The 26,211-nt window shown below is 38.0% G+C and overlaps 1 protein-coding gene across 4 annotated transcripts in view; it reads left to right on the top strand.

The window, feature by feature from the left end:
- LOC121315086 (hyccin-like) overlaps nucleotides 1–26,211 on the top strand; it is a 47,597-nt gene that overhangs the window by 6,925 nt on the left and 14,461 nt on the right. For 3 of the 4 annotated variants that reach the window (XR_005950199.1, XM_041248986.1, XM_041248989.1), the window contains exons 2-4: nucleotides 23,995–24,076; nucleotides 25,042–25,143; nucleotides 25,693–25,872. Coding sequence is in view for 3 of the 4 variants with exons in the window: in XM_041248986.1 (XP_041104920.1) it covers nucleotides 24,026–24,076; nucleotides 25,042–25,143; nucleotides 25,693–25,872 (333 nt within the window). In the remaining variant the exon portion in view is untranslated. Of the gene's footprint in view, nucleotides 1–12,145; nucleotides 12,391–23,994; nucleotides 24,077–25,041; nucleotides 25,144–25,692; nucleotides 25,873–26,211 lie in introns of those variants that run through there. The other variant, XM_041248987.1, reaches the window with a different exon arrangement.

Below are 26,211 nucleotides of genomic sequence, written 5' to 3'. Positions count from 1 at the left end.
GCGTCATGAGAGTTCTCAAGATTGTGTCCCAAACCTAAACAGACTTCTTCCACATTGCGTCCCTGAAGACATGCGCAGCTGCCTGCTGGGATATTGAATTGCTTGAAACAAATTTGCCAATCAACAGACCTATTTAAAGGCATTGCCCTGCATGTTATTTTAACTGTGTGAATGCCATGAACAGAAGGGGTTTGTTGCTCTGTTTTAGAAATAAAAGTAAATTTGTATATATATAATTAAAATAATTGAAAGAATCATGTAAGGTGCTTCATCTACATACAGTAGATGTGTGGTGTACTGTAAGTGGAGGCTACAGTCATTGGATTTTGGTGTCATGGAAACTGACATGAAAACAGTTTACTATAGTGTCTGCTCTTTTTGAATGAGAAACATTCAACCCCAAGGTTACCGTTTTACTGTTTATTTTTACAACCCAAGTGAGCTTGCAATGCATAGATACTGTCCTAGGTGGGTTTTTTTTTTATGCTTTAATTAATATAAACAAACAAAATATTGCCTTAAAGAAACCATTATGCTCTGCACAATTCGAAACACAAATAATTAATGATTGTTATTTGCAGGGGGAATGCATTCATGTGTTCTGAAGTGGTGTTTACAGCATCAAGATTAAAGAATATCAAGCTTGACATAATATGATTGACTGATTGTGACAGGATCCCCTCTGCCCCTGGGTGTATTTGGTTTATTTTTTTACTAAGAATGGGAGAGAGAAGGAAAGGAAATCTAAAATCTATAAAAACAAGGACAAGCTCGATATTTGTTTTGGGGTTAGTTACTGATTTTTATTTGTCTGTTTATTTTGGCCAGCGTGCCATTTTTGTTTATTCAGTGTTTAGTTTTTTGTAATAAATAAGCGCGCTAGTGCATTTCACTCACAATACAGTGTCCTGCATTTCCTGGTCTGACGTTGCCTGCATGCCATGCCAATATTTTTAGTATGTATTGAGTTTTATTAAATTGTAAGTATGGGATTTAACACGTGGTTGCAGATCACCACTCTGTATGTGTTTATTTGTAGTGAAAAAATGAAGCTGACAAACGGTTTTTGATTCAAAAACACTTTATATCCAAGAAAGGTATACCTCCAGTAGAATCCCATATAAGCACGAGATTTAAACTGACTTTGGACAAGGCTTCAGTACAGCTCAGTGCATACGCTTGTATCAGAAAGCACGGATATCCATGGAGTCAATTCGAAAGAGATGAAAAGAATTTTACAAGATTTGATATTTATACCTTTGTAAGCAACTGGTGATTCCCCTCCCATTTGTCTTAATTCTGTCCAATGATAGGGGTTTCCACTCTGTCATTGCACACTGCCTCTGTGGGGGAAAGGGGGCAGAGGTGCACTCTGTCCTTGATGCTTTGCATAGCACGTTGTACATTGCAGGGCACATCCATCTTGTCTTTTAGTTTCCCTCCTCCACTCACAATATCTTTGCTAGTCTCCTGCCTTTTAGCATTTAGCTCAGACACCCATTTGTGACTTTTAGTTGTGTTAGGCTGTGCAAAACTGCACATAGCTGGTTTTGCCGATGGGAAATGAAAGAACTCGAAACTTACACAGTACTGTGTAGAAACTTAATAAATGAATGTTAACCTTTTGCTGTACTATGCCTGACCAGGTACGACATTACAATTTCCCTTTCCAGTTGTGCTGCTTTAGAGCGAGTCAGAAAACATCTACATCACGCTCTTGGATTTAACTGCCATACCAGCATTGTCCCGCCTCTTAACAACCAGTACACACTTGTGATTCGCTGGTACGGTACTCCTGTGACCTTCCAGCTCCCACCTAATAAGCTCTCGGTTACTGTTGCCGATAAATGTACTGTAGTCAAAGTAGGTTAGCTACACACGCTGCTGCATACAGGTAGGCTACCGTATTACAGAAAATAAACAACCGCGATACTTCTAAAATGCCATAAATCACGTAATAAAATATTGCAGCGTTTCAAAATCATAGTATTATTAATACAGGTTGCCGTCGTTTATGAGCCGCAGTCATTTCAATCAATTTAAAATAAACGCTGCGCCGTCAAATTGAGTAATACGGTATTTAAATTATGAGCGAATATCTGAATATGAAAAGCCTGCGTTCGTCCCAGCACTAAAAACAAATGATGGATTTCGCTAAAGAAATGTAAGGAATTAACAGCACAGATATGTAGATACAGGTTTTTCTAATCACAAGTATATATTTATTAAAAAATGTTGCCTTCTTTTAATAAAGAAAGCATTGCACAGTACATCTATTCCTGCACATACAATTGTAAGTCGATTTGAGGACTCATAGTAACACAGCTGATAATTTCTAGAGCTTCCTTTTTGACAGACAAATCCAGATAACAAGCAAAATTTAGGGATATGAATTTCCTTAAATAATATTGCTTCTGTTGCCCATGAGGCTTGGAAATTGCAAACGTAATACCGATCCACAAAAAGGGAAACAAAACTGAACCAGGTAACTACAGACCAGTAAGCCTGACTTCTATTATATGCAAACTTATGGAAACTATAATAAGATCCAAAATGGAAAATTACCTATATGGTAACAGGGTACTGGGAGACAGTCAACATGGTTTTAGGAAAGGGAGATCGTGCCTAACTAACTTGCTTGATTTTTTTGAGGATGCAACATCGATAATGGATAATTGCAAAGCATATGACATGGTTTATTTAGATTTCCAGAAAGCTTTTGACAAAGTCCCGCACAAAAGATTAATTCTCAAACTGAACGCAGTAGGGATTCAAGGAAACACATGTACATGGATTAGGGAGTGGTTAACATGTAGAAAACATAAAGTACTGATTAGAGGAAAAACCTCAGAATGGAGTGTGGTAACCAGCGGTGTACCACAGGGATCAGTATTAGGTCCTCTGCTATTCCTAATCTACATTAATGATTTTGATTCTGGTATAGTAAGCAAACTTGTTAAATTTGCAGATGACACTAAAGTAGGAGGAGTGGCAAACACTGTTGCAGCAGCAAAGGTCATTCAAAATGATCTAGACAAGATTCAGAACTGGGCAGACACATGGCAAATGACATTTAATAGAGAAAAGTGTAAGGTACTGCACGCAGGAAATAAAAATGTACATTATAAATATCATATGGGAGATATTGAAATTGGAGAAGGAATCTATGAAAAAGACCTAGGAGTTTTTGTTGACTCAGAAATGTCTTCATCTAGACAATGTGGGGAAGCTATAAAAAAGGCTAACAAGATGCTCGGATACATTGTGAAAAGTGTTGAATTTAAATCAAGGGAAGTAATGTTAAAACTGTACAATGCACTAGTAAGACCTCATCTTGAATATTGTGTTCAGTTCTGGTCACCTCGCGATAAAAAAGATATTGCTGCTCTAGAAAGAGTGCAAAGAAGAGCGACCAGAATTATTCCGGGCTTAAAAGGCATGTCATATGCAGACAGGCTAAAAGAATTGAATCTGTTCAGTCTTGAACAAAGAAGACTACGTGGCGACCTAATTCAAGCATTCAAAATTCTAAAAGGTATTGACAGTGTCGACCCAAGGGACTTTTTCAGCCTGAAAAAAGAAACAAGGACCAGGGGTCACAAATGGAGTTTAGAAAAAGGGGCATTCAGAACAGAAAATAGGAGACACTTTTTTACACAGAGAATTGTGAGGGTCTGGAATCAACTCCCCAGTAATGTTGTTGAAGCTGACACCCTGGGATCCTTCAAGAAGCTGCTTGATGAGATTTTGGGATCAATAAGCTACTAACAACCAAACGAGCAAGATGGGCCGAATGGCCTCCTCTCGTTTGTAAACTTTCTTATGTTCTTATGTTCTTATGAAATGATTCCCCCTGGGTACTGAAAGAGTAGCTTCTTGCTGTTCAGCACCACTAGTCTGAACAAATTACAAAGCTGTATTTAATAGTGCCATTCTCCATCTCCTTAATATGCATATTTAATGCAAGACAGCCAGCGAACCTTTTAATTAGCACTGCACAATGTGGGCTGCAGCTGTGTTATACCCATAAACTGAAGCACTTAATTGCTGTTTCCAATGTGCATCATGGAAGTCACTGATATTGTCACTTAAATATAGAACAAAATCAGAGTGGTAAATGCATCTGCAGTTGTGATTGTTTTGTGAAATGGACTGGTTTCCTACTTCCAAGTGACATGCATATATATACATGTCTCATTCTACAAAACCAGTTGGAGATCCAGCCTGCAAGCAAGGAGACAGGAAATAATGCTAACATTTCTCAATATTGGAACAACATCATAAAAAGCTAAAAAGGGTAATGTACATACAATTTAGCCTGTTAAGTTATATACTGTTGACTGTTGTACAGTAATAGACAGTATGTCACTTGTAGGAAAGCACCATTGCCTAGAATACTGTATAGAAATCACCAGAATATTGCTCTTTTTTCTGAACAAGAAAGTTCTAAAACATTAGGTAACCAGCGACAGAGTCAGAGTTCACACTGGGTCAGTTTAGAGGGTTTGTGTTTAGTTTAGTAGTCTATGTGATCAACTGCCGGACTCGACCCTTTTGCACATATTAAACAAACTACAAGGAAACTTGACTCTGAGGTAAACATTTTGCACATAGATTAGTTCATATTCTGATATATATATATATAATATATATATATATATATATATATATTATATATATATATATATATATATATATATATTTTTTTTTTTTTTTTAAGTACAAAGCTGCATTAGTGTGCTCTACAAGGTAATAGCTGAGTAATATGTTAGGTTGTGTTAGTGCCATTCAAAAATACAATAAGCAATTATTTGTTTAATCATTCTGATTATGTGCATATGTTTAAATGGTAATAGCTGATCTATCTTTTTGAATTCTGGCTTTTTGTACCTTTAATATGTATTGACTAGATTGACTGTTTTTTTTTTTTTTTTTTTTTTTTTTTTTTTTTTTTCAATATAAAGTGTGTTTTTTTTTATTTGTTTGCGTTTGGTTTTTATAACCCCCCCTCCTCCCCAACACCTAGCCTCCCCTAGGGCCCCCCTTCCTAGGCCCCCCCTAGCGACAAAATGAGGGCCCCCCCTCCCCCCTAGTTCACCATTATAGTCACTGCAATAAACATAACATAATTAATTGTTACGATCTGCAATATATTCACCCAATGTTTACTTTACTAAAGTGTTATTTTAATGGCTTCAGAGTTGCTACGGCATCAGAGAGTGGAAGAAAAAAGAAAGTCCCAGTTTTTCACTGTGGAAATATGGATAGTGGGAGAAACTGAAGCTCTGACAGAAATTTGGTCAGACCCCAAATCCAAACCAAACTGGACAAAACTAACAACAGTGCAGTGCACTCTGTTTATAAGGATCACATCTGTCCCGGATGATTTGATTCTTATAAGCGGTTGATTCTTAAAAGCAGACTGATATGATTACAATTAGCAAAAGCGACTGATATGATTACAGCAGTTTAAATACAGTATGCAAATGTCAATGGTGCTCAATCACTGAGGACTTTACATCAAAACAAGTTCTCGTGGGTAAGCAACTTGTTATGATCACAATTATGTTTACTCAAGGCTGCAGAATCATATTTTACTACAGTATGCTTGAAGTGATGTTCTCGTGAGGGTGCCTAGTTTAACTGCTATGTGGTGTTACATGTAATGGCCTTTGAATTGACCCTTAGCGGTCCATTTATTCAGCACCTGTGAGGTGCATCGGGTCCAATTTATTTTCACATGCACGGTTTATTTTACACGCACTGTTTTTCATTTTTAACAGGTTTAAAAGGCACTGCATATCAACAGGATACTCGTTACTGCAACTCCAACCAAGCCCCATCCCTTGTTCGTTGTATTTATCAGATAAATCCTCTCTTGATCACTCATTTTATCACCAAACTCCTCAATAATGCTATCCAAGTCATTATTTTATTACTATGACATCTCAAAAAGCTCTGCAAATATCTGTGATATTCTTTGATTGTTGGATGCGGAAGCAGCTATCTTTTTTTTTTTATGTCCGTGTTAGGTCCGTGGTGCAGGGCCTATTGCTCAGATCCGCCCTGTCTTTTTCCAATTTTGTTTTCAAAGTGCGTGGATGCCATCCTAGTTCCCTTGCGGCTTCAAGGGATCAGGGTAGTCCATTTGAAACTGACCCATTGTGAATGCAGCCAGAGTTATTGTATGTGTTCATGCAGTAGCAGTGCCAAAAGATGCAGTATCTGGTACAATGCTACTGTAATGTTTTTTAATCAGTTCTTAATATATTATGCTGTATGTGACAAGGGATTGAAGTGGGAATGTTTACCCTGCTCAAGTCTTTATGAAAAATGACCAGTTTACTGTATCCTAGGCATGATACTGTTAATTGCAGCTGACCCTGATCTATTTCTGCAAAAATGAAATTGCAATGAGAGGAATACATATTTAACAGCTGCTTTATTGCCAGGTCACTGGACAGCAAATGCACAGTGGAATCTTATTTGCATGTTCGTAGACCTTGGTATGCTGGGAATGAATGGCACGACCATACAGTACAGTGTAATCAGTGTAGAAGAAATATTGGAAAAGTAGCAACAGCACTAGTAGAACAACAACAAAAACTACAATAAAATATGAAACTCAATACAGTTCTGCATGAGATCATGTCGTTTTGTTTTTGGTAGCTTGTTAATATTTATTAACTCCCTTGACTGAGAAAATTAGTCTTGAATGTCAAATAATTTCACTAGGCACATTCCTGTAGGCAAAGTACGCTTTCTGCTCCTGCCACTCATGGGCTAACACTGATGCTGGCACCTGTTTCCCTTTTTAAATGGTATGTAGTAATTGGAACCCTGTGATCAACTAGCTAGATTTAGTCACCACCATGGCATGTAAAATAAATAAATAAATAAACAAGAAAATGGATTGTCCATGTTTTGTGGACAGGTGGAAGCCAAGCCATCTGGGTATCAGAAGGCTGACTTCCTAATCACCATTCACCTGAATTGGTTACAACGTTCATAGCTCTTGTTTTCAAATGCACACTATCAGTTCAGTTAAACTCTTTAAGTTTCAATTGTTCATCAAAGAAACATTGTTTATATTTGTAATCTTTAGCAAAGTGATACGTTGTGTTAAACGCTTTTACTTCTGGTCTGCATGTAGATATTTCTTATATAAACAAATAGTATTTTACTGGAATCTTAATGTCTTTGAAACATAATACTACTTCTGGAGGAGTGGTCGTTGTTGAAAAACACATGCTGAGATGCAGCTGGTCTTCTCATAACATGTAGAATTGCAGGAGATGAGCAGTCGTCTTCAGGACGAAGATGCATATGACCCTTAAATGGGTCCCCATTACAAGCGAAGGCTCCGTGATTTCTTTGTGGTTTTTCAATCTGAGAGACAGAGAGAGTTCATGCTTGTATAGCGCCCTTTTCACTTTAGTGATTCCATCACTTTCAGGTCAACGCAGGAAGTTTATCCTTGACTAAATCAGTCTTTGCATTGGCTTCCAGAGTTTGAAGGACAGTTCCTTTTACACAAAGAATGTGCATCATTAACATAAGTAACTCTCCCCTCCCCAGAGGGATAATATAGGATAAAGCTTCATTTTGATATAACTTTATATATTTTGATTATAGAAGGATACCAATTTCAGTTTTTCTCCTTAACTAAATTACCATTACAAACGTGTTAATCATGTTATACAATAATTAAAGTAAAATCATTTAAGAATTATTTTCACTTTTAATCTTCATTTAAAACACAATTAACATTTCAATGTTATTGGGAAAACATACTTAACTCTTAAACTTGCGTCCACAAGATTAGTTGTTCAAAGTCTAAAACCAATTAAATTCTTGTAATTGTTACACATTCGTCATGTTACGTTTTGGACATACACTGAACAAAAATATAAACGCAGCATGTAAAGTGTTGGTCTCATGTTTCATGAGCTGAAGTAAAAGATCCCAGAAATTTTCCATACGCACAAAAAGCTTATTTCTCTCAAATTTTGTGCACAAATTTGTTTACGTCTCTGTTAGTGAGTAGTTCTCCTTTGTCAAGATAATCCATCCAATTGACAGGTGTGGCATATCAAGAAGCTGATTAAACAGCATGATCGTTACACAGGTGCACCTTGTGCTGGGGACAATAAAAGGCCACTAAAATGTGCAGTTTTGTCACACAACACAATGCCACAGATGTCTCAAGTTTTGAGGGACCGTGCATTCCTGCTGACTGCAGGAATGTCCACCAGAGCTGTTGCCAGAGAATTGAATGTTCGTTTCTCTACCATAAGCCGCCTCCAACGTTGTTTTAGAGAATTTGGCAGTACGTCCAACTGGCCTCACAACCGCAGACCACGTTTAACCACACCAGCCCAGGACCTCCACATCCGGCTTCACCTGCGGGATCGTCTGAGACCAGCCACTCGGACAGCTGATGAAACTGTGGGTTTGCACAACCGAAGAATTTCTTGGTTGTCTCGTCGTCCTCACCAGGGTCTTGACCTGACTGCAGTTCGGCGTCGTAACCGACTTCAGTGGGCAAATGCTCACCTTCGATGGCCACTGGCACCCTGGAGAAGTGTGCACTTGACGGATGAATCCTGGTTTCAACTGTACCAGGCAGATGGCAGACAGCGTGTATGGTGTCGTGTGGGCGAGCGATTTGCTGATGTCAACGTTGTGAACAGAGTGCCCCATTGTGGCAGTGGAGTTATGGTATGGGCAGGCATAAGCTACGGACAACGAAAACAGTTGCATTTTATTGATGGCAATTTGAATGCACAGAGATACCGTATCGAGATCCTGAGGACCATTGTCGTGCCATTCATCCGCCACCATCACCTCATGTTTCAGCATGATAATGCACGGCCCCATGTCGCAATGATCTGTACACAATTCCTGGAAGCTGAAAATGTTCCAGTTCTTCCATGGCCTGCATACTCCCCAGACATGTCACCCATTGAGCATGTTTGGGATGCTCTGGATTGAAGTGTACGACAGCGTGTTCCAGTTCCCGCCAATATCCAGCAACTTCGCACAGCCATTGAAGAGGAGTGGGACAACATTCCACAGGCCACAATCAACTGCCTGATCAACTCTATGCGAAGGAGATGTGCCGCGCTGCAGGAGGCAAATGGTGGTCACACCAGATACTGACTGGTTTTCTGATCCACGTCCCTACCTTTTTTTTTTTTTTTTTTTTTAAGGTATCTGTGACCAACGTAAGCATATCTGTATTCCCAGTCATGTGAAATCCATAGATTAGGGCCTAATGAATTTATTTAAATTGACTGATTTCCTTATATGAACTGTAACTCAGTAAAAACTTTGAAATTGTTGCATGTTACGTTTTTATATTTGTTCAGTGTAGTTTTCAGTCATTTCATGGGAAAGTCATGGCACTTTGTATCCACCTGGTGTCGCCCTTCTTAACCCTTTGAGAAAACAGTTGTTTGTTTTCAAAACAGATATTCTTTTAAAATGTAATAATCAGCTTTGTTTATTTCTACAAGGCTAACAGGTCAGCACAGCTGGTAGTCTAAAACATTCCCCAATGTAAATCTTTACGACCCTGTTACCAGTATCTTGTCCTTTTGAAGTAGATCACTCAAGAATGTTTTTGGAGGGAAAGTTGGATTGAGGAAAAGACAAAATTGATTCACATCACAGCATCTCTGTGCTCATAGATTTAAGAATGTCATTGTACTAGTACATTTACATTTTAACTATGAATTTTCCACACAACTGTCTCTCTTTTTTTTTTTTTTTTTTAATGAAAGATATAGAAAGATGCATTTACCAGGAAGGTCACCTTTGAAATGTGATTATAGTATTGTGTTTTATGTAATGTAATTGGCTAAGGTATTTATGGATGTAATGCGTCAGACTACCCAGCTGAAAGATTTGTTGCTTGAACAGTCTCCTGCACATATGGCAGGATGTAAGAGCTGAGAATATCGCAGCAATGGAAAATGTTCTCTGCTAATAAATGCCCTGGTCATTGTGAGTCATCTGTGAACAGTCTGGAGAGGAATTTGTTTTTCTTAAAAGTAAATGACAAAGCAAATGAGTGTCCTTATTCTTCTGTTTCTTGTTTCCAGTTGTCTTAGATTGAAACTGATGCTAAACCCTTCATTAGGGCTGTGAGGTGGATGATTTATTCAGGTGGAACTTGCTTTTAAAGCTTACACAAGATTAAATACACAATTTGCTGGTGTCTCCCTAATGGTAGTTGTTTTAAGATTACAGTACTTCATTGTTTGTCTTGCATTGTTAGTATTGTAAAGTAGTAATTCCTTGCCTAGTGTACCGCACTGTACAATCACTTCATAATAAGCATTTTTTTAAATTGACTTTTTCATTACATTAATATTTTAAGGAAATATGACTAAATCTGACAATTGCACACACCCCAGAAATTTAAATTTGGGGAGGGTGATTCGGCCTAGTAACGCTAGTCAATTTCAGTGTGCAACCGTACATCTGGGCAATGTTTCAATTAAAAAATACTGATTTTAAAACAATTGGGGAGGGGGGGGACCCCATAATAACTGGCTTCTGCCCTAATATTCCGAATGCTTGAAAGGTCATACATGCATGATGGCTAGACTACAGGGGTTGGTGGTGCGTGGTGAGCCGAGGACACCCTGGCCGACCTAAGCCCTCCCCAATTGTGCGGCACCCCTTGGGAACTCCTGTCCACGGTCAGCAGTTGGATTGTCTCAACTTGAACCGGCAACCTCCAGGCTATAGAGCGCAACCTGCACTCCACTCAGAGTGCCTTTACCGGATGCGCACTGGGGAGCCCCTGTGTTTTTATAATTATATATATATATATTATTATTGAATGAATGAATGCTCCAAACAAACTGAGGTGGTGTCATTTAATTTAGATTTTAATTTAAAATTGCCTGGCATACTAAATGGGTTTGTTTTCTGACATGGTATACAGTATGTAGAGTTGCTGCTGTATGAGATTTTCAGCTGGTTTATACATTTCACTGCTTTTGAGATTGAAACTTACTGTTTAAGTACTTTGAGCATTCTGAAAATGAACAGAAGATGACAAGTCACAGGGCCCCTGACTGTTATGAATCAAATTGGAACAACTGGTTATGGACTCTGATTTGCTCATATAAATAAGTAAAACAAACATAAACAGTAAGAAAAAAATGACTTGCATTTAGTGGCTTCTATTCGGTCCCTTTTCTTAACAGGGCACAAGTAACATGCAAACAGCTAATTTGCATCCTATAATGCAAATGAACACTAGGCAGGGTATACAGGGTATACAGCTATGGCCTAAAGTTTTGCTTCACCTAGAATTTTAGGATTGAGACATCATTTAAAAAAAAAATAATAATAATAATTTGAGGTTTTATTTAACATCAGCTAATCAAAGAAACTACAAAATAATGTCGCAAAAGTCTACCGGAAGCCATAATAGTTGTACAGTTAGATTTCGAAATGTCACGTTTTTTCAATGTCAGTTTTCCGGTAAGTATATGTGTTAAATGTGTTAATGCAACATTATTCAGCAGGTTTCATTCGACATTATGAATTAAAATGAGTTAATTCTGTAGGGTGATTGAAAACATTTGGCCATAGCTGTGCAGTATCTGCATTTTCTTCAGCAATTACCGATGAGTGATTCTTCACGGAAAAAAATAGGATGACACAACCTTTGCTGTATCAGCAGCTGTATAAACGTTGCTTTAGCTGCATTCTTACTCTGTTATATGCAATATACAGCTACTCCATTTTCTGTGAAAAGTGATTTGAGAATTCAATACAGTCAAGCATTGTGACCCTTTTTATAACAAGAGTAGACTGTACTACTGAACATATGTTTTTTAATTTACTTTTTAAATTACAATCCCACTCTGAGACAAATCAGCTTGAATAGTTGTATTGAAAATGACTGCCCTTGTGTGTTGTAAAATAGTAATTATTGCCACATACTCTAATCACACTATACACAGACAGGGAATCTGTGCTCAGTAGTTCGTATTTTTTCAGAGCTTATTGCTACATTAGACAAGTGTGTGAATCATTCTGGAAAGGGGTGTGGCTGTTTGATCTGTGGGAGAATCCAAGTGCTCTGCTAAGCAAGACTGGCCAGATCATGCTTTCACATGCAACGATTGGATGTGAGCTCACTGTTGGATCTGCAGTGCATGCTGTACTAACACAAACTGCATTTTCCATTTTGATATGATCTGTGGCTGGCATCGCAGTCTGCCAGGACCAGCCCTTTTGGATGAAACAATCATTGGCCTGCAACTCTGGGAAACAAAGTATTCTGCTTCTCAAATGAGGAATGACAGCCTTTTCCTGCCTTCTCAGAGATTTGTTCTACACTGGTAGTTGCCAAATACTTTTGCTGTAAGTCTTCATAATTTTTTTTTTTTTTTTTGTGTGTGACTTTTGAGATTTGTAATTTTTTGAAAATAGTGTCAGCTTTTTTTCTTTATATCAGAAATACCTGTACTTTTAATTCCTGTTTAAATTATAGTGTACTGTACTGTGGAGGAGTATAGTGGCAATTGGTACAGTAACTGAAGGAAATTAACTACTGTACAGATCAGTATAGTATAGTTTCCTTTGTTTACATTACTTTATATATTAATATACATCCGAATATATGTTTCTAGACTGTACAGTAGCTTTTGTCTTGTATAATTTACTTTAAGGCAATAACAAAAGCTAATAGAATCCATCTTCAGCCACTATGAAAATGAAAAAGCTGTAGATTACTTGTACAGTTGAACTAGTGGTCTATAGTGAAGCACAGCATTGTCTGAGAGGATTTGTTAAAATGTACTGTGAATGTGAATATAGGAACCCCTAGGAAGTAAACTTTATTTAACCTCACATTAATGGTTTTGTTTTATTTTACGACCTCAAGTGTTTATTTGTATAAATGAAGAGGTCTTTCTAAACACACTGGATTCACAGTTCTAGTATTGCGCAAGAATCCTGTAACCAGAGTTTCGGACAGTTACAGTGCACTGTTGATGCTGTACTACTTTGCATAAGATGCAAAGCAATGTGTTTATTGCAGTTGTGTTTCTCTGTTTTTGTTTCTTTTGAATTCTTGTATTATTTAAATAGCACCAATTGTAAAGACATGCATTTTTAGGGATATTGCCTGTATAGTCTAGTCAAATGCATTTTGGAATTTCACAAAGTAACAGTCAGTAATAACCTTTAAGTAGGTTATTTCCTAGATAACCACTTACTGTACTGCAGTTGTAATACAGAAATGGTTCTTTCTTTGAAACAGTAATTTGAATGCAAATTACTGTACTGCAAAATTAAAAAAAAAATCAATTAACCAGCTTGAAACATCAAATGTACAACTTCTTTGACAATTAAATTGTATTAAACTGTAGCTTCATTAGTTTGAAACTGACTGGTCTCTGAAGAGAGAGGTACAGTAGTACAGCGAGTTTGCATATGTTGTAGTTCCTCATTTATAAACTGTGCATGTACCCATTCTCTTCTGTCAGCACAAGGTAACTGTTTTTGTGTACACTTACACTTGGATCATTTCCCGGTAAGGAGCAGAAGGATTTTGCCTTGTTTTTTGATGCAGTTCGGTTTTCCAGTGGGTTGTCACATAGCACACTCCTCCTCCTGTTTCTCAGTTTTTTTGTAGAATTTGTTTTCCCAAATAATTGTATAGTTAAAGCAACATCCATTTGGATTAAGGCTAATTTGTAACACAGTATCCTTTAACATGTACTATAACTGTCTTTGAAACCTGTTGTAGGGTTGTATCCAAGGGCATCTAGAACAGGATGACTTTGTGCTGGTGCTCTACAATACAGGGGTACTTTAAAACTGGTTTCAGTTGTGTAGCTGTGTTCTTGTATTACAGTTATTGCCTTGTGGGTAACTGCGCTATTGAATTCATACAAGTATTTTTTTAATACGGTTTATTAAAAAAAAAAAACGTTATTAAGTAATGAAAGTTTGACTAATATAGCCTAGATTCTTCCTTATGTATCTTTTATATTGTATAGCCTTGGATATATTTTATATTGTACTGTACAGCACCAACCTCCAGAGAAGGCTGTCGCCAGAGACTGTATGCAGCCAGTTCAGCACAGGCACTGTACTTGATGTGGATCTTTAGGGCTTTAAATGATGACTCAGTTCCCACTCTATTACACTGCAGCTTTTTTTTTCTCAGGATTAATGCAAGATCCTGTCCATTTCCATAAAAAATGTATATGTTTCTTTTAATCAGAAAATATCCGCTTTGGTAATAAGGGAAGAAAGCTGAAAAGAAAACTTTTTTTGTTATGATGCTACGGCATGCATTGATGAACAGAGGGATTGGTAGGAAATCAAAGGCGGCAGAAAGCCGAAGAGACTCCTTGACTCAATCGTTGAAAGGGGAGAAGCTTCCTCGGTGGAAGATGGTGGTGAGAATGAGATGTCAGTAGTAATGGAGACACGCAACCAGGGTATTTTATGCCATCCCATAAAGGAGGAGGAAGGAAAGTTATAGAATAGGCGATTGGTGTTATTGTATACCAGCCTGGTATGTTTTGAGGGTACCCAGACAGAGGTATAGATTGTCTTTTGTGTGGAAGAGGAATGACAAAGTGAAGCCCTGCTTGAACAGGGAAGGGAGAGTCAGATTTTTATTGCAGAAGGTGGTGACGGCAGACCAACTTAAAGGAGGAGAGGGTGGAAGGAGTGACAGCGGACCAGATGGTCTTAAAGGAGGAGAGGGTGGAAGGAGTGACAAGGGACCAGATGGTCTTAACCCTTAGCAGTCCATTTATTCAGTGCTTGCCAGGCGCTTCGGGTCCAATTTATTTTCACATACGCTGTTTATTTTACACGCGCCATTTAAAATATTTTTTTGCACTGTAAAACAGGTTTAAAGGGCACTGCATATCAAAAGGACACTCAGTACTTGTTTGCTGTATTTATCACATGTATCTTCATATTCGTGCGTACTGATAAATCCTCTTCTGATCACTCATTTTATCACCAAACTCCTCAATAATGTGATCCAAGTCATTATTTTATTACTATAACATCTCAAAAAGCTCTGCAAATGTCTGTGATATTCTTTGAGCACTAGATGCAGAAGCAGCTATCTTCTTTGTTTATGTCCATGTTATCTCTGTAGTGCAGGGGCTATGTGTGTTGCTCAGATCCACCCTTTTTATTTCAGCTTCTCTCTGCTCCTGTTGGTCTCACTCGGCCATTGAAAGGTTTTCTCGACTTTTTCCAGAGAAAAAACGACAAACCTGCGCTTGATGTCTTTTTGATGATGTTGGACAGGGTCCCACATCGGACTGGAAAGGGAAAATTGTAATGTCAGACCTGGTCTAACATAGGACCGCAAAGGGTTAAAGAAGGAGAGGGTGGAAGGAGTGGTGACAGACCAGCCGGTCTTAAAGAAGGAGAAGGTGAAAGTCTGAACTGAAATAATGTTGCACCATACAAGTGGGAGGAGCCGGATTTGGAAGCAGTAGCAAGGGTGAAGATTGGCAGCTCAGTGGCAGGGGCGGGCGCAATGGGAATGGTGGAAATAGTGTGGCTGGTGTGAAGGAAGGGTCTGTAGTTCCAGGTGAGTGATCCAGATTTTTTTGAAGTGTATCCTGACTATCAGTGACTGAAGGAACCGCAGAGATGAGAGGTAGTACGAGTTGCTTGAAGTCATTGGCATTTTGGAGGCAGAGAGAGAATCAGTTGAAGCAGATGGATCAGGTACAACAGCAAGAGATGGTGAAGAAATTGCGTGATTTGGTTAAATTAACTGTAGCTTGGTTGTCACAGAAAACAAGATCGATTTCCTCCGCCAGAAATGGGAACACTGTTAAGCTGTGACAGCAAAGGGTAGAGCTCTGGTGGAAGAGCTTGAATTTTGGGGGGCCAGGAACTGGAGAACAATTGGTTGTAGAAGAGTTGAAGCCCATAAAGGGGTCATCAGTATTGAGGGAGAGGTGGGGGTTGGAGATAAATCTTCATAAAAAAATGCTGTAGGGGGACCACATATTAATGTCCTGGATGAAGAAGATGAAGTGACTGAGGAGTGAAAGCTGGTCTCATTTAAAGATGGTTTGGATGATCTGAAATGAGGAGATGGGGAAGGGAAGATTGGCAAAAAGATATTGGCCCTCCAGTAGACACCAAAGAGAAGGTGGATTGAAGGGTGGCTAGGCATGCCTTGAAGGCATTGAAGAAGTTTGCCTTCAGCCCTTGGTCGGCTGCATTGATGGAGTGAGAAAGAAACGGAGAAGTGAAAAGACTCTGGAGATGAGGGAGTAGATGCACTGATGGAGGAGCCCACAGGTTGCAGAGTGTGCCTCTGATGCCTATTGAGGAGGTGTCTGTGCACAGAAAGAGCAAGCTTGCTCTGCGAAGGACAGTTCGACTGGAAGGTATAACACGCTGTGCCGGAGAGGGGTGGGGCTGGCACAGCAGCCTGCGGTTAGTGGGGTGGGCAAGAGGAAGATAAATGCCCTGCCCAGAGGGATGATGCGAATTGCTACGTTGAAATAGAAGAGAGAGCAGTTCCCATAAGGTGGCAGGCAGAATTAGAAGGACAGAAGGAATCCGCTATATCTAAAGGCAATTTCAGCAATGAAGAATGAATGAATCCTGTATGTCTTAACCTAGCAAGTCCTGATTTGACAGAACAAAGGTTGAGAAAAGGAAGAAAGACAGGTTCTTGAAGCTGTAGTGAGAGTGAAGGAGTTGCAGAAACAGGTGGGAATGGCAAGAAGAAAAGCAGGTTCCAAGGGTAAATGCATATGAGAATCCAAGCAGTCAGTTGCGACGGAGAACCGGTGTAGAGGGGCTGAATATCTTGTATTTTCTTCCACCTTTGTTCACCCATGGTGTTGGGGTCTAAATTGACTGATTTGATTTAGCTAATAATAATATGAAGACGAAGTTAGAAAATACAGTCTGAATTTGCAGTAGATTCACGTTCTGGGCAGCTGCAAGGGAGCCAAAGTGAGTAGGAGCCGAATCAGACCATAGCAAGCGTGCCTGCAAATTCTGGGTGGGAAGCTTCAGCAACAGGAGAGACGGATCATTTCAGTGAAGTTTTTTTGCAGGGCTGCGGAGTTGGAGGGATGACAACTGTATTGGTGATTTCAGTTCCATGTAAATAGGGTATCGATTTTTATTAATGCATTTTTCTTAGAATTTTAGATAGATAATTAAATAATGCTGTTTTTAGATTTTTTTAGTTTGTAAACCGAAATTGGCAAAATACTCGCCCACCAACTTGTCTAAGTTGTATTAAAGTTAAAGCTTGGATCTGCCCACCAAACATAGTGAAAAGCAAGGCCAGACAGGGAATAAGGGCATGACCTAGGGTTAATGTAGGGAGTTTGAACTACACCCCAAGTTTACAATGCAAGCCACATTCTAGGATATGAAGATGGTTTTTCAGTCCAGGATCACCACTGAAACAGCATTAGTAGGAAACTAAACAAATAATTAAAAAAAAGGAATGTCTATTTATAACAAAATGGGCTGAACTCCCATAAGCTATAGCAATTCTGTATTTATACTGCCTGCTTAGCAATTATAGCAGGGTGTTTATTTTTTTCTTGACACACATCCTTGACGCACAAATAATCCTGTGCTTTATTGTATTGTAATTTCATTTCTGCCCATTACTTTATAAGTTGTATATTATTATTATTATTATTATTATTATTATTATTATTATTATTATTTTGTAATATTATTGATGATGTTTTCTTTCACCAGACGGAGTGTTAACCGAAAGAAAGTGGTCTGCAAAACAATTGAAGAAATGTCAGGATTGTTTTTTTCTTCTGATCGTACAACGAAAAGTCCACGTCATGAAATAATGGGTCAAAGGTGCAGTACTTTATTACCCAGTTTCCACTAGAACATATAAAAAAAAAAATATATATATATATATATAATATATATATATATATATATATATATATATATATATATATATATGTGCCTAAACCAACAAAAAAATGACTGTAAACATTAGAGAAGTCAATTTTTAGTTGTTTTGTTTGGGTACCTAATTGTGATTACTATTTTATGTCCTTTCAATGATCTCATTACTGTGCCACACATACATCAAATTTATTTTCCAGCAAATTAAACATGAGTATGGCTTTGTCAACAAAATAAATAAAAATAGTTGAAAGGGTTGAAAACAAAGGTTAAACAATGGTTACTGTTAAAATTTTTTGTATACTTGAAAAAGTACCGAAGAAATACATTGTCTCACTTGATGTGTAAATATTCGAATTGTTCTGATTTGATTATCTTTTACAATTCACGTCAATAGCTTTAGTCACAGAACAGTGACCTTTCTTCACTTCTGAAGGAGTGGTTCAGAGCCCTGGTCTTGGGGACCTCTTGTGCCTGCTGGGTTTTGTTCGTACTGAGCTCTCAGTTACTTAAATGAACACTCAATTGAACTAACTATTTGGTTAAATCACATTTTTAACTATTGTTCAGCTTATAAGAAGTTGCAGATTTCAAGTTCGATTCAATTTCTTACATAATTTGAAATCGCCATCTCTTTCAAATCATTGAACAGCTTTGATTAGTTTTCAATAAAGAAATTGTGTTGGAAAAAAGTAACAGCAGGCACAGGGGGGTCCCCAGGACCAGGACTGAGAATCACTGACCGAATGCATATTAGACTGTTTCAGAGAACTTTTGAATCCTCAGCAACCCACTGACCTGCCCAGTGGTGGTGACTACCTGCGTTGTCTGTAGTGAACCCACCTACTGTCCCAGTTCAGCAGGGTGTGTCGGAAAGCCTTTGTCAGAACATGGGTGAAGTAAGAGCGCAGTGGTGGTCTTACTTGCCAATTTCCTGTCTTTTTTGGCTTTGTCAGCTCTTGCTGTCACTTAAAATGTCATTTTTTTGTTTTTAATTCCCATTGTTTTTTAATGGAATGCTGAGTTAAAATATCTGTATGCATGTGCAATGAAAAGTACATTGTAGGTTTCTCTGTGTAAGTTTTAGGTTTGCAAACCATGTTAGTATTTGCAACATCCTCTATTACTAAAGCAAACATTTCCAAGTATGATCACATTTTAAATATGTTAAACACTTAACTTTAATAATGCACTTATTTTACAGCCATGTGTACTGAACAGGCTTTCTTTTTGCATACTCCTGTATGATTGAAATAAGTTGCATTGGCATTTGCCTCCATTCTGTCAGTTTAAGTTTCAACAGTTGTGCTTCTGTGTGGCACTGCATTATTTGCATGGCTAGCGTTTGACTACACACTTTGATTAAACTTTATTTGCTCAAGATCGCTGTTTAACTGTAAACAGCAGCTAATGCGTTTGTGGCATTAATGTGACCAGTGCAGTGCCATGTGGGCTATGGAGTTTTCTTAAATGAAATTGGGTAGTTGCTGATAAAAAGGGTGTCGCTAGTCTTTTACAAACTCACTGATTTATTTAATGGTCTTCAAATGCAGAATTCTGTGTAAACGTGACTTCTGTGAAAGCATTTCACTTGGATTTTTTTTGTTTAAGTCTGGCCTACTATAGACACACACCTAATATTATTACTACAATGTCAATTTTCTTAAATTATTATTCTTATACTGTGTGTGTGTGTGTGTGTGTGTGTGTGTGTGTGTGTGTATATATATATATATATATATATATATATATATATATATATATATATATATATATATATATATATATATATATATATATTACGGTATTATTACCTCTTTCAGGATGGGAAGCAAAATGCTACAGTATAGGGACAAGGCCTTTATCCTACGAAGCATATTATGTGTGTGTTTTTTTTAATGCCTGCTCCTCCTGTCAGTCTTCTATCTTGGAAATTGTTGTTTTTTAATTCTAATTATATGTATAATTTTGGTTGTGAACAAGAATTGGTGTATTTATACAGCATGCAAATAAGAGGGTTTAATTTACAGAAAACAAGGACAGAACTCGTTAATTCCTGTTGAATTATTATTTATAAAATGGCTTGGATAAATTAAGTTTACAAACGAGAGGAGGCCATTCGGCCCATCTTGCTCGTTTGGTTGTTAGTAGCTTATTGATCCCAGAATCTCATCAAGCAGCTTCTTGAAGGGTCCCAGGGTGGCAGCTTCAACAACATTACTGGGGAGTTGATTCCAGACCCTAACAATTCTCTGTGTAAAAAGGTGCCTCCTGTTTTCTGTTCTGAATGCCCCTTTGTCTAATCTCAATTTGTGACCCCTGGTCCTTGTTTCTTTTTTCAGGTCAAAAAAGTCCCTTTGGGTCGATATTGTCAATACCTTTTAGAATTTCTTGAATTAGGTTGCCGCGTAGTCTTCTTTGTTCAAGACTGAACAGATTCAATTCTTTTAGCCTGTCTGCAAGATGAGGTCTTACTAGTGCATTGTACAGTTTTAACATTACTTCCCTTGATTTAAATTCAACACTTTTCACAATGTGTCTGAGCATCTTGTTAGCCTTTTTTATAGCTTCCCCACATTGTCTAGATGAAGACATTTCTGAGTCAACAAAAACTCCTAGGTCTTTTTCATAGATTCCTTCTCCAATTTCAGTATCCTCCATATGATATTTATAATGTACATTTTTATTTCCTGCGTGCAGTACCTTACACTTTTCTCTATTAAATGTCATTTGCCATGTGTCTGCCCAGTTCTGAATCTTGTCTAGATCATTTTGAATGACCTTTGCTGCTGCAACAGTGTTTGCCACTCCTCCTACTTTTGTGTCTTCTGCAAATTTAACAAGTTTGCTTACTATACCAAGTATAAGTTAGTTAGACACGATCTCCCTTTCCTAAAACCATGTTGACTGTCTCCCAGGACCCTGTTACCATATAGGTAATTTTCCATTTTGTATCTTATTATAGTTACTATAAGTTTGCATATAATAGAAGTCAGGCTTACTGGTCTGTAGTTACCTGGTTCAGTTTTGTTTCCCTTTTTGTGGATCGGTATTACGTTTGCAATTTTCCAGTCTGTCGGTACCACCCCTGTGTCAAGAGACTGCTGCATGATCTTGGTTAGCGGTTTGTAAATTACTTCTTTCATTTCTTTGAGTACTACTGGGAGGATCTCATCCGGCCCAGGGGATTTGTTTAAGAGCTCCTAGTCCCTTTAACACTTCTGCCTCAGTTATGCTAAGTTATTTAAAACTGGATAGGAACTGGATGACATGTGGGGCATGTTGTCAGTATCTTCCTTTGTAAAAACTTGTGAAAAGTAATCATTTAATATATTTGCTATTTTTTTTTCTTCATCTACGATTTTGCCATTTGTATCTCTTAAACATTTAATCTCCTCTTTGAATGTTCGCTTGCTGTTGTAATATTGGAAAAACATTTTGGAATTGGTTTTAGCTCCCTTAGCAATGTTCATTTCTATTTCTCTCTTGGCCTTTCTAACTTCCTTTTTGACTTGCGTTTGCAGTTCTGTGTACTCTTTCTGCGTACTTTCTTTTTGGTCCTTTTTTAATGCTCTGTAAAGTGCCTTTTTTCGCTGAATATTTTTTTTAATTGATCTATTAAACCATTTTGGCAATTTAGTTTTACATTTAGATTTGTCTACTTTAGGGATGTAATTGTTTTGCGCCTCTAGTACTACATTTTTGAAGAACAACCATCCTTCTTCTGTGGGTGTTTTCTCTATTTTACTCCAATCTACTTCTGTTAGTCTCTGTTTCATACCTTCATAGTTTGCTTTTCTAAAATTGTAAACCTTAGCTTTAGTCATTACTTTTGGGGTTTTAAAAAACACTTCAAATGAGACCATGTTGTGGTCTGAGTTTGCTAGTGGTTCTCTGACCTCTGTTTTAGTTATTCTATCTTCGTTATTTGAAAAGACTAAATCAAGGCATGCCTCCCCTCTAGTCGGTGCCTTGACAAATTGTGTTAGGAAGCAGTCATTTGTCATTTCCACCATTTCTGTTTCATCCTTCGTGCTACCCACCGGGTTTTCCCATTTTATTTGGGGGAAGTTGAAATCCCCCATTAGTATGGCTTCTCCTTTGCTACACGCATTTCTAATGTCATTGTATAACAGATTATTGTGCTCACCGTCTGAATCTGGCGGTCTATAGCATGCTCCTATTATTATGCCCTTTGAATTTTTGTCTGTTATTCTGACCCATATTGATTCGGTTTTATTTTCTTTGTCCAGGTTTAACACCTGGGCTTCAAGACTGTTTCTTATGTATAGCGCTACCCCTCCTCCTCTTCTGTCCTGCCTGTCTTTCCTATACAGTGTATACCCACAAATATTATATTCATCCCCATCACTCTCAGACAACCAAGTTTCTGTAACACCTATCACATCATAGTTACCTGTTAGTGCAGTAGCTTCAAGTTCTAGAATTTTGTTTCTGATACTTCTAGCATTTAGATAAATACATTTAATGGTTGTCTTACCTGAGTTGTTGTTCTTGTTTTGATGCGGTCTCCCTTCTGTTTTTTTGTTGATTTCTCCCCCCTTCCTTTCTAGTTTAAATGCTTCTGAACCTGCTCGAGGATCTTTTCTCCAAGTAGACTGGTTCCCTTGTTATTTAAGTGCAGTCCGTCCCGTCTATACAGGTAGTCCTCGTTGTAGAGGAATGCCAGCATTGTGCTGAACTTTAAGTTGGAATTGTAACTGTAGGTAATTGTACCCAGGATTGTACAAGAAGTTTGTACAACAAGATTTACTTACCTCAGTATTGGAATTTGTGTTTTGAACTGTGAAAACCTCAGCTCGGCTCAGACATGTTAACAAGCAAATCAACATTTGACCGAAGTGCGCAGGCATATTTTCATAGTTATGAAAAAACTAAATCACACATGCGAAGAAAAGCCCAAATACCTCGGTAATTTACTTGATTGTTTTTGTTGGTTCCACAAAAAGGCAATCCTTTTTAAAAGTTCTATCAGCCTACCAAAGGAGGTATTTAAACTAAAAACCGTTTTTTTGTTGAGTGGAAAAAATAAATAAATACGCCATTCTGTAACTTTAAAACTACCGAACGGATCACAATCTATACCAAAAATATCCGAGACACGGACACAAAGCGTGCCAAATGACGTCCCGATCGGTTTTGAAGCGGCCGAGAAAACATACCCCTCAAAATCAGGTTTAAACAAGAAACTATCAGCCACTCTTACCATAACGTCACTATTGTGCTATTATAACACTGTCATTTTAAAATAGGGCTGTGAATTTCAATTTTTTTTTCAATCGTTACAGGTGTACCCGTCTATAATATCTGTGTACTCACCCATAATATTGAAAGGCTGTGTTTTCTTTAAATATAGTGCTTCCAGTTATAGTGCATTTAATAAAGCAATTCAAATTTACCACCAAAACAAGCTAATTGTATCCATAAAGATTTGTTTCGGGTACCTTACAAGAATTTGGTCAATGGTGTAGTGCTCGTTTGTAGGAACAGACCATTGTGATGCGTTGTGATGCATCAGTTGACAACATGATCTACAATTGGATGTGGATACTGCTGTTGAGCAACAGGCAGCTTTACAGGATATTAATAGAATGCAAACTTGGTTCAATATCTGCAGGCTTATGATTATTAATACAGAATGTGCCTGTGGTTCTAGGAGTACATCAAATGTGAGTTCTGCAAATCTGTATTGCTGTTGGCTTTGAGGTAACATCTGGCATGAGGTTTAAATGGCTCTATCCTATATGTTTTCATTTTTTTGTTAACACCCAAAATATCCAAGCTACAGCATGAAAGAAAAAAAGCTCTTTTCACATCCCTGCAATAGTGTCTGATATTAACATAGTTAAAGGCATCAGATTGGGACAGTATTGCTTTATACATGTACTCTTGGTTTTTGGCACATTTCTTGTGACCGGCCCCAAAGGTACAATAATGCATCGTTTGTCAGAGTCGGATCTACTGCAGTTGTCGCTGCATTTCTGAACTGGATGGACTGAACCTTGCATCAGTATACATTTGTTGTTCCCTTTCTTTTTGAAGGTAAATACAAGAAAACAACCAATGCTGGAAGATGTTGGATATGGACCAAGGGGTAGTGGAGGAGTGGTTGTCAGAGTTCAAGGTAATGTGGTGTGTTTTTTTTTTTAAATTTTGTATTTTTACGTTTTCTGCATAAACAGCTGTATATTACACCATTCCATGTTGTCTGGATCTCCGACACAGGACAGAGGCCCGGGGATAGGTCAGCTCTTCCTACGGCAAGCCAAATGAGACCAACACTAGTATAGATACAAACTGATATTGAAATTTAAAGAACAAACAGACAATTGTAATCCAGGTGCAAAGGTTTGTTTTATTTGTTTTGTCCAGCGCCTGACAGTGAAACAAACAGTAAATAATAATATCATCAAGTAATACAGCAGTGCGTATTACTTAAATTATAATCCCTGGGTGTACCCCGCAAGTAATAGTTTCTATTATACACCCACACAAAACACATACACAAGTCTGTTAGTGTGTGAATTAGTGCTAGTGGTGCAATTTCATTTATTTGTGATACAGTGTAGTGCTGTTCCGGGTTTGTTCTGGCCTCTGCCGACGGCTCCGGAATCGTGTTTAGCCGTCTAGTAATATATAACACAAGACAATTGCAGACAAACAAAACAAAACACTCGCAACCGTTTTTATTCCTCACGGGGTCTCTCACAGTCCTTACAGTTCAAAATGCTTTTAAACCAAACGAAGGAACAGATACACCGCTTCGACCCCTATTTAGACCATCACTCATGACCCCTTTCTAAACGATTGCAGTAGAATATACAAATATATGGGTGCTCCATACTGTTGGATTGAAATAATATATGAATGAAATAAATCTATACATGTACTAATGTAATGCATATCACCATTGTGAGGGAATGTCTTCATCAAATGAAACTACAGAACCAACAATAACTCCAATATTTAGGATTAGGTAAAGAAATAAAGGAAAATAAGTACAAGATGTATTTCAGATGTTTTTTTTTCATATGCAGTGCTGTATAAAGCCGTCACAGTAACTGTTTTTTTTTGCTTGCTGTAATTTAGACTCTTCCTGAGATGGCCATACCAAGCTATGCTGCAGGTTTAAAAGACAAGGCTGCTTTGGTTTCAGCTCTGTACCGTGTTATCCAGGAGCCCCAGAGTGAGGTAGGTCCGTTAGCCATAGGATCCTGCTTCACTGACCCACACTGCATTATCTTGCTTACAGTGGTTTAACAGTATAGCCTCTGCTGTAGCCTGATCATGTGTGCTTTGGGGCATAAGCTGTTAGTGAAGTCCCCTGATCAGCTGACCATTCAAATCACTTTTACTGGATTACTAGCTCCTCATACAGTAAGTACATTCAGAAAAGCTTTATCCTCAAGGTAGAGAGACTTATGCATGTGGAATTATTGGCCATCTTTAGGAATATAAAACAAATGAGCCTATCAGATAACCACACATGAGATGCATGTTACAAATAAGAACCGTGAGTGAACGGTTGTTGTCTTAACTAGATCAGCTTTCAGAAGTTACAGTACAACCGCCCCCCCCCCCCCCCATCACTGAAGGAACTTTAATTTACTTGAAAATGTATCCTGTTTTGTGATTCTGGTTGGGCTCACAATTGTGCCCCTTTAAAATATGATAAAATGACAACCAACAGCTAACTGCGCTAGGCCTTTTATTATGGTAATTGTCTCATGTGTTTTGAAGTTCCTGGAGCCTGTGTGTCACCAACTGTTTGAGTTCTACCGCAGTGGAGAAGTCAGTCTGCAGCGCTTCACTCTCCAGTTCCTTCCAGAGTTCATCTGGAGCTACCTTTGTATTTCCACAAGTAGAGACCTACACAGCACTGGCTGCATAGAAGCCCTTCTCCTGGGCATATACAATCTAGTAAGTGAATTGTGTTTCATTGACTTTGCCCCATTTATTTTCTGTTTTTTCTTTAGACCTCTTCAAGTGAAGCAGTTGTCTTCAAACGTTTTACAACAATGACTCATTTAAATTGAATTTGTGTCTGCACGCCCTGTCCAAAAAAAAAAAGTCATTGCTGATATTATTTCGCATTCCCATAAGGGGGCTCATGTAGTATGTTTTTGTAAATATTGTACCGCACAGCTGTGGATCCTTGAAAAGCTTAAAACTGTTCAAATATCATGGTGACCTCTGATCTAATTTTGATGTCATATATTGGCCTTGATTTTTTGCTTTCCAAATGATAAAATCCTGATG

Source organism: Polyodon spathula, chromosome 4, assembly GCF_017654505.1.
Source record: "Polyodon spathula isolate WHYD16114869_AA chromosome 4, ASM1765450v1, whole genome shotgun sequence".
NCBI lineage: Eukaryota > Metazoa > Chordata > Actinopteri > Acipenseriformes > Polyodontidae > Polyodon > Polyodon spathula.
This window is presented reverse-complemented; position numbering and strand designations above follow the sequence as displayed.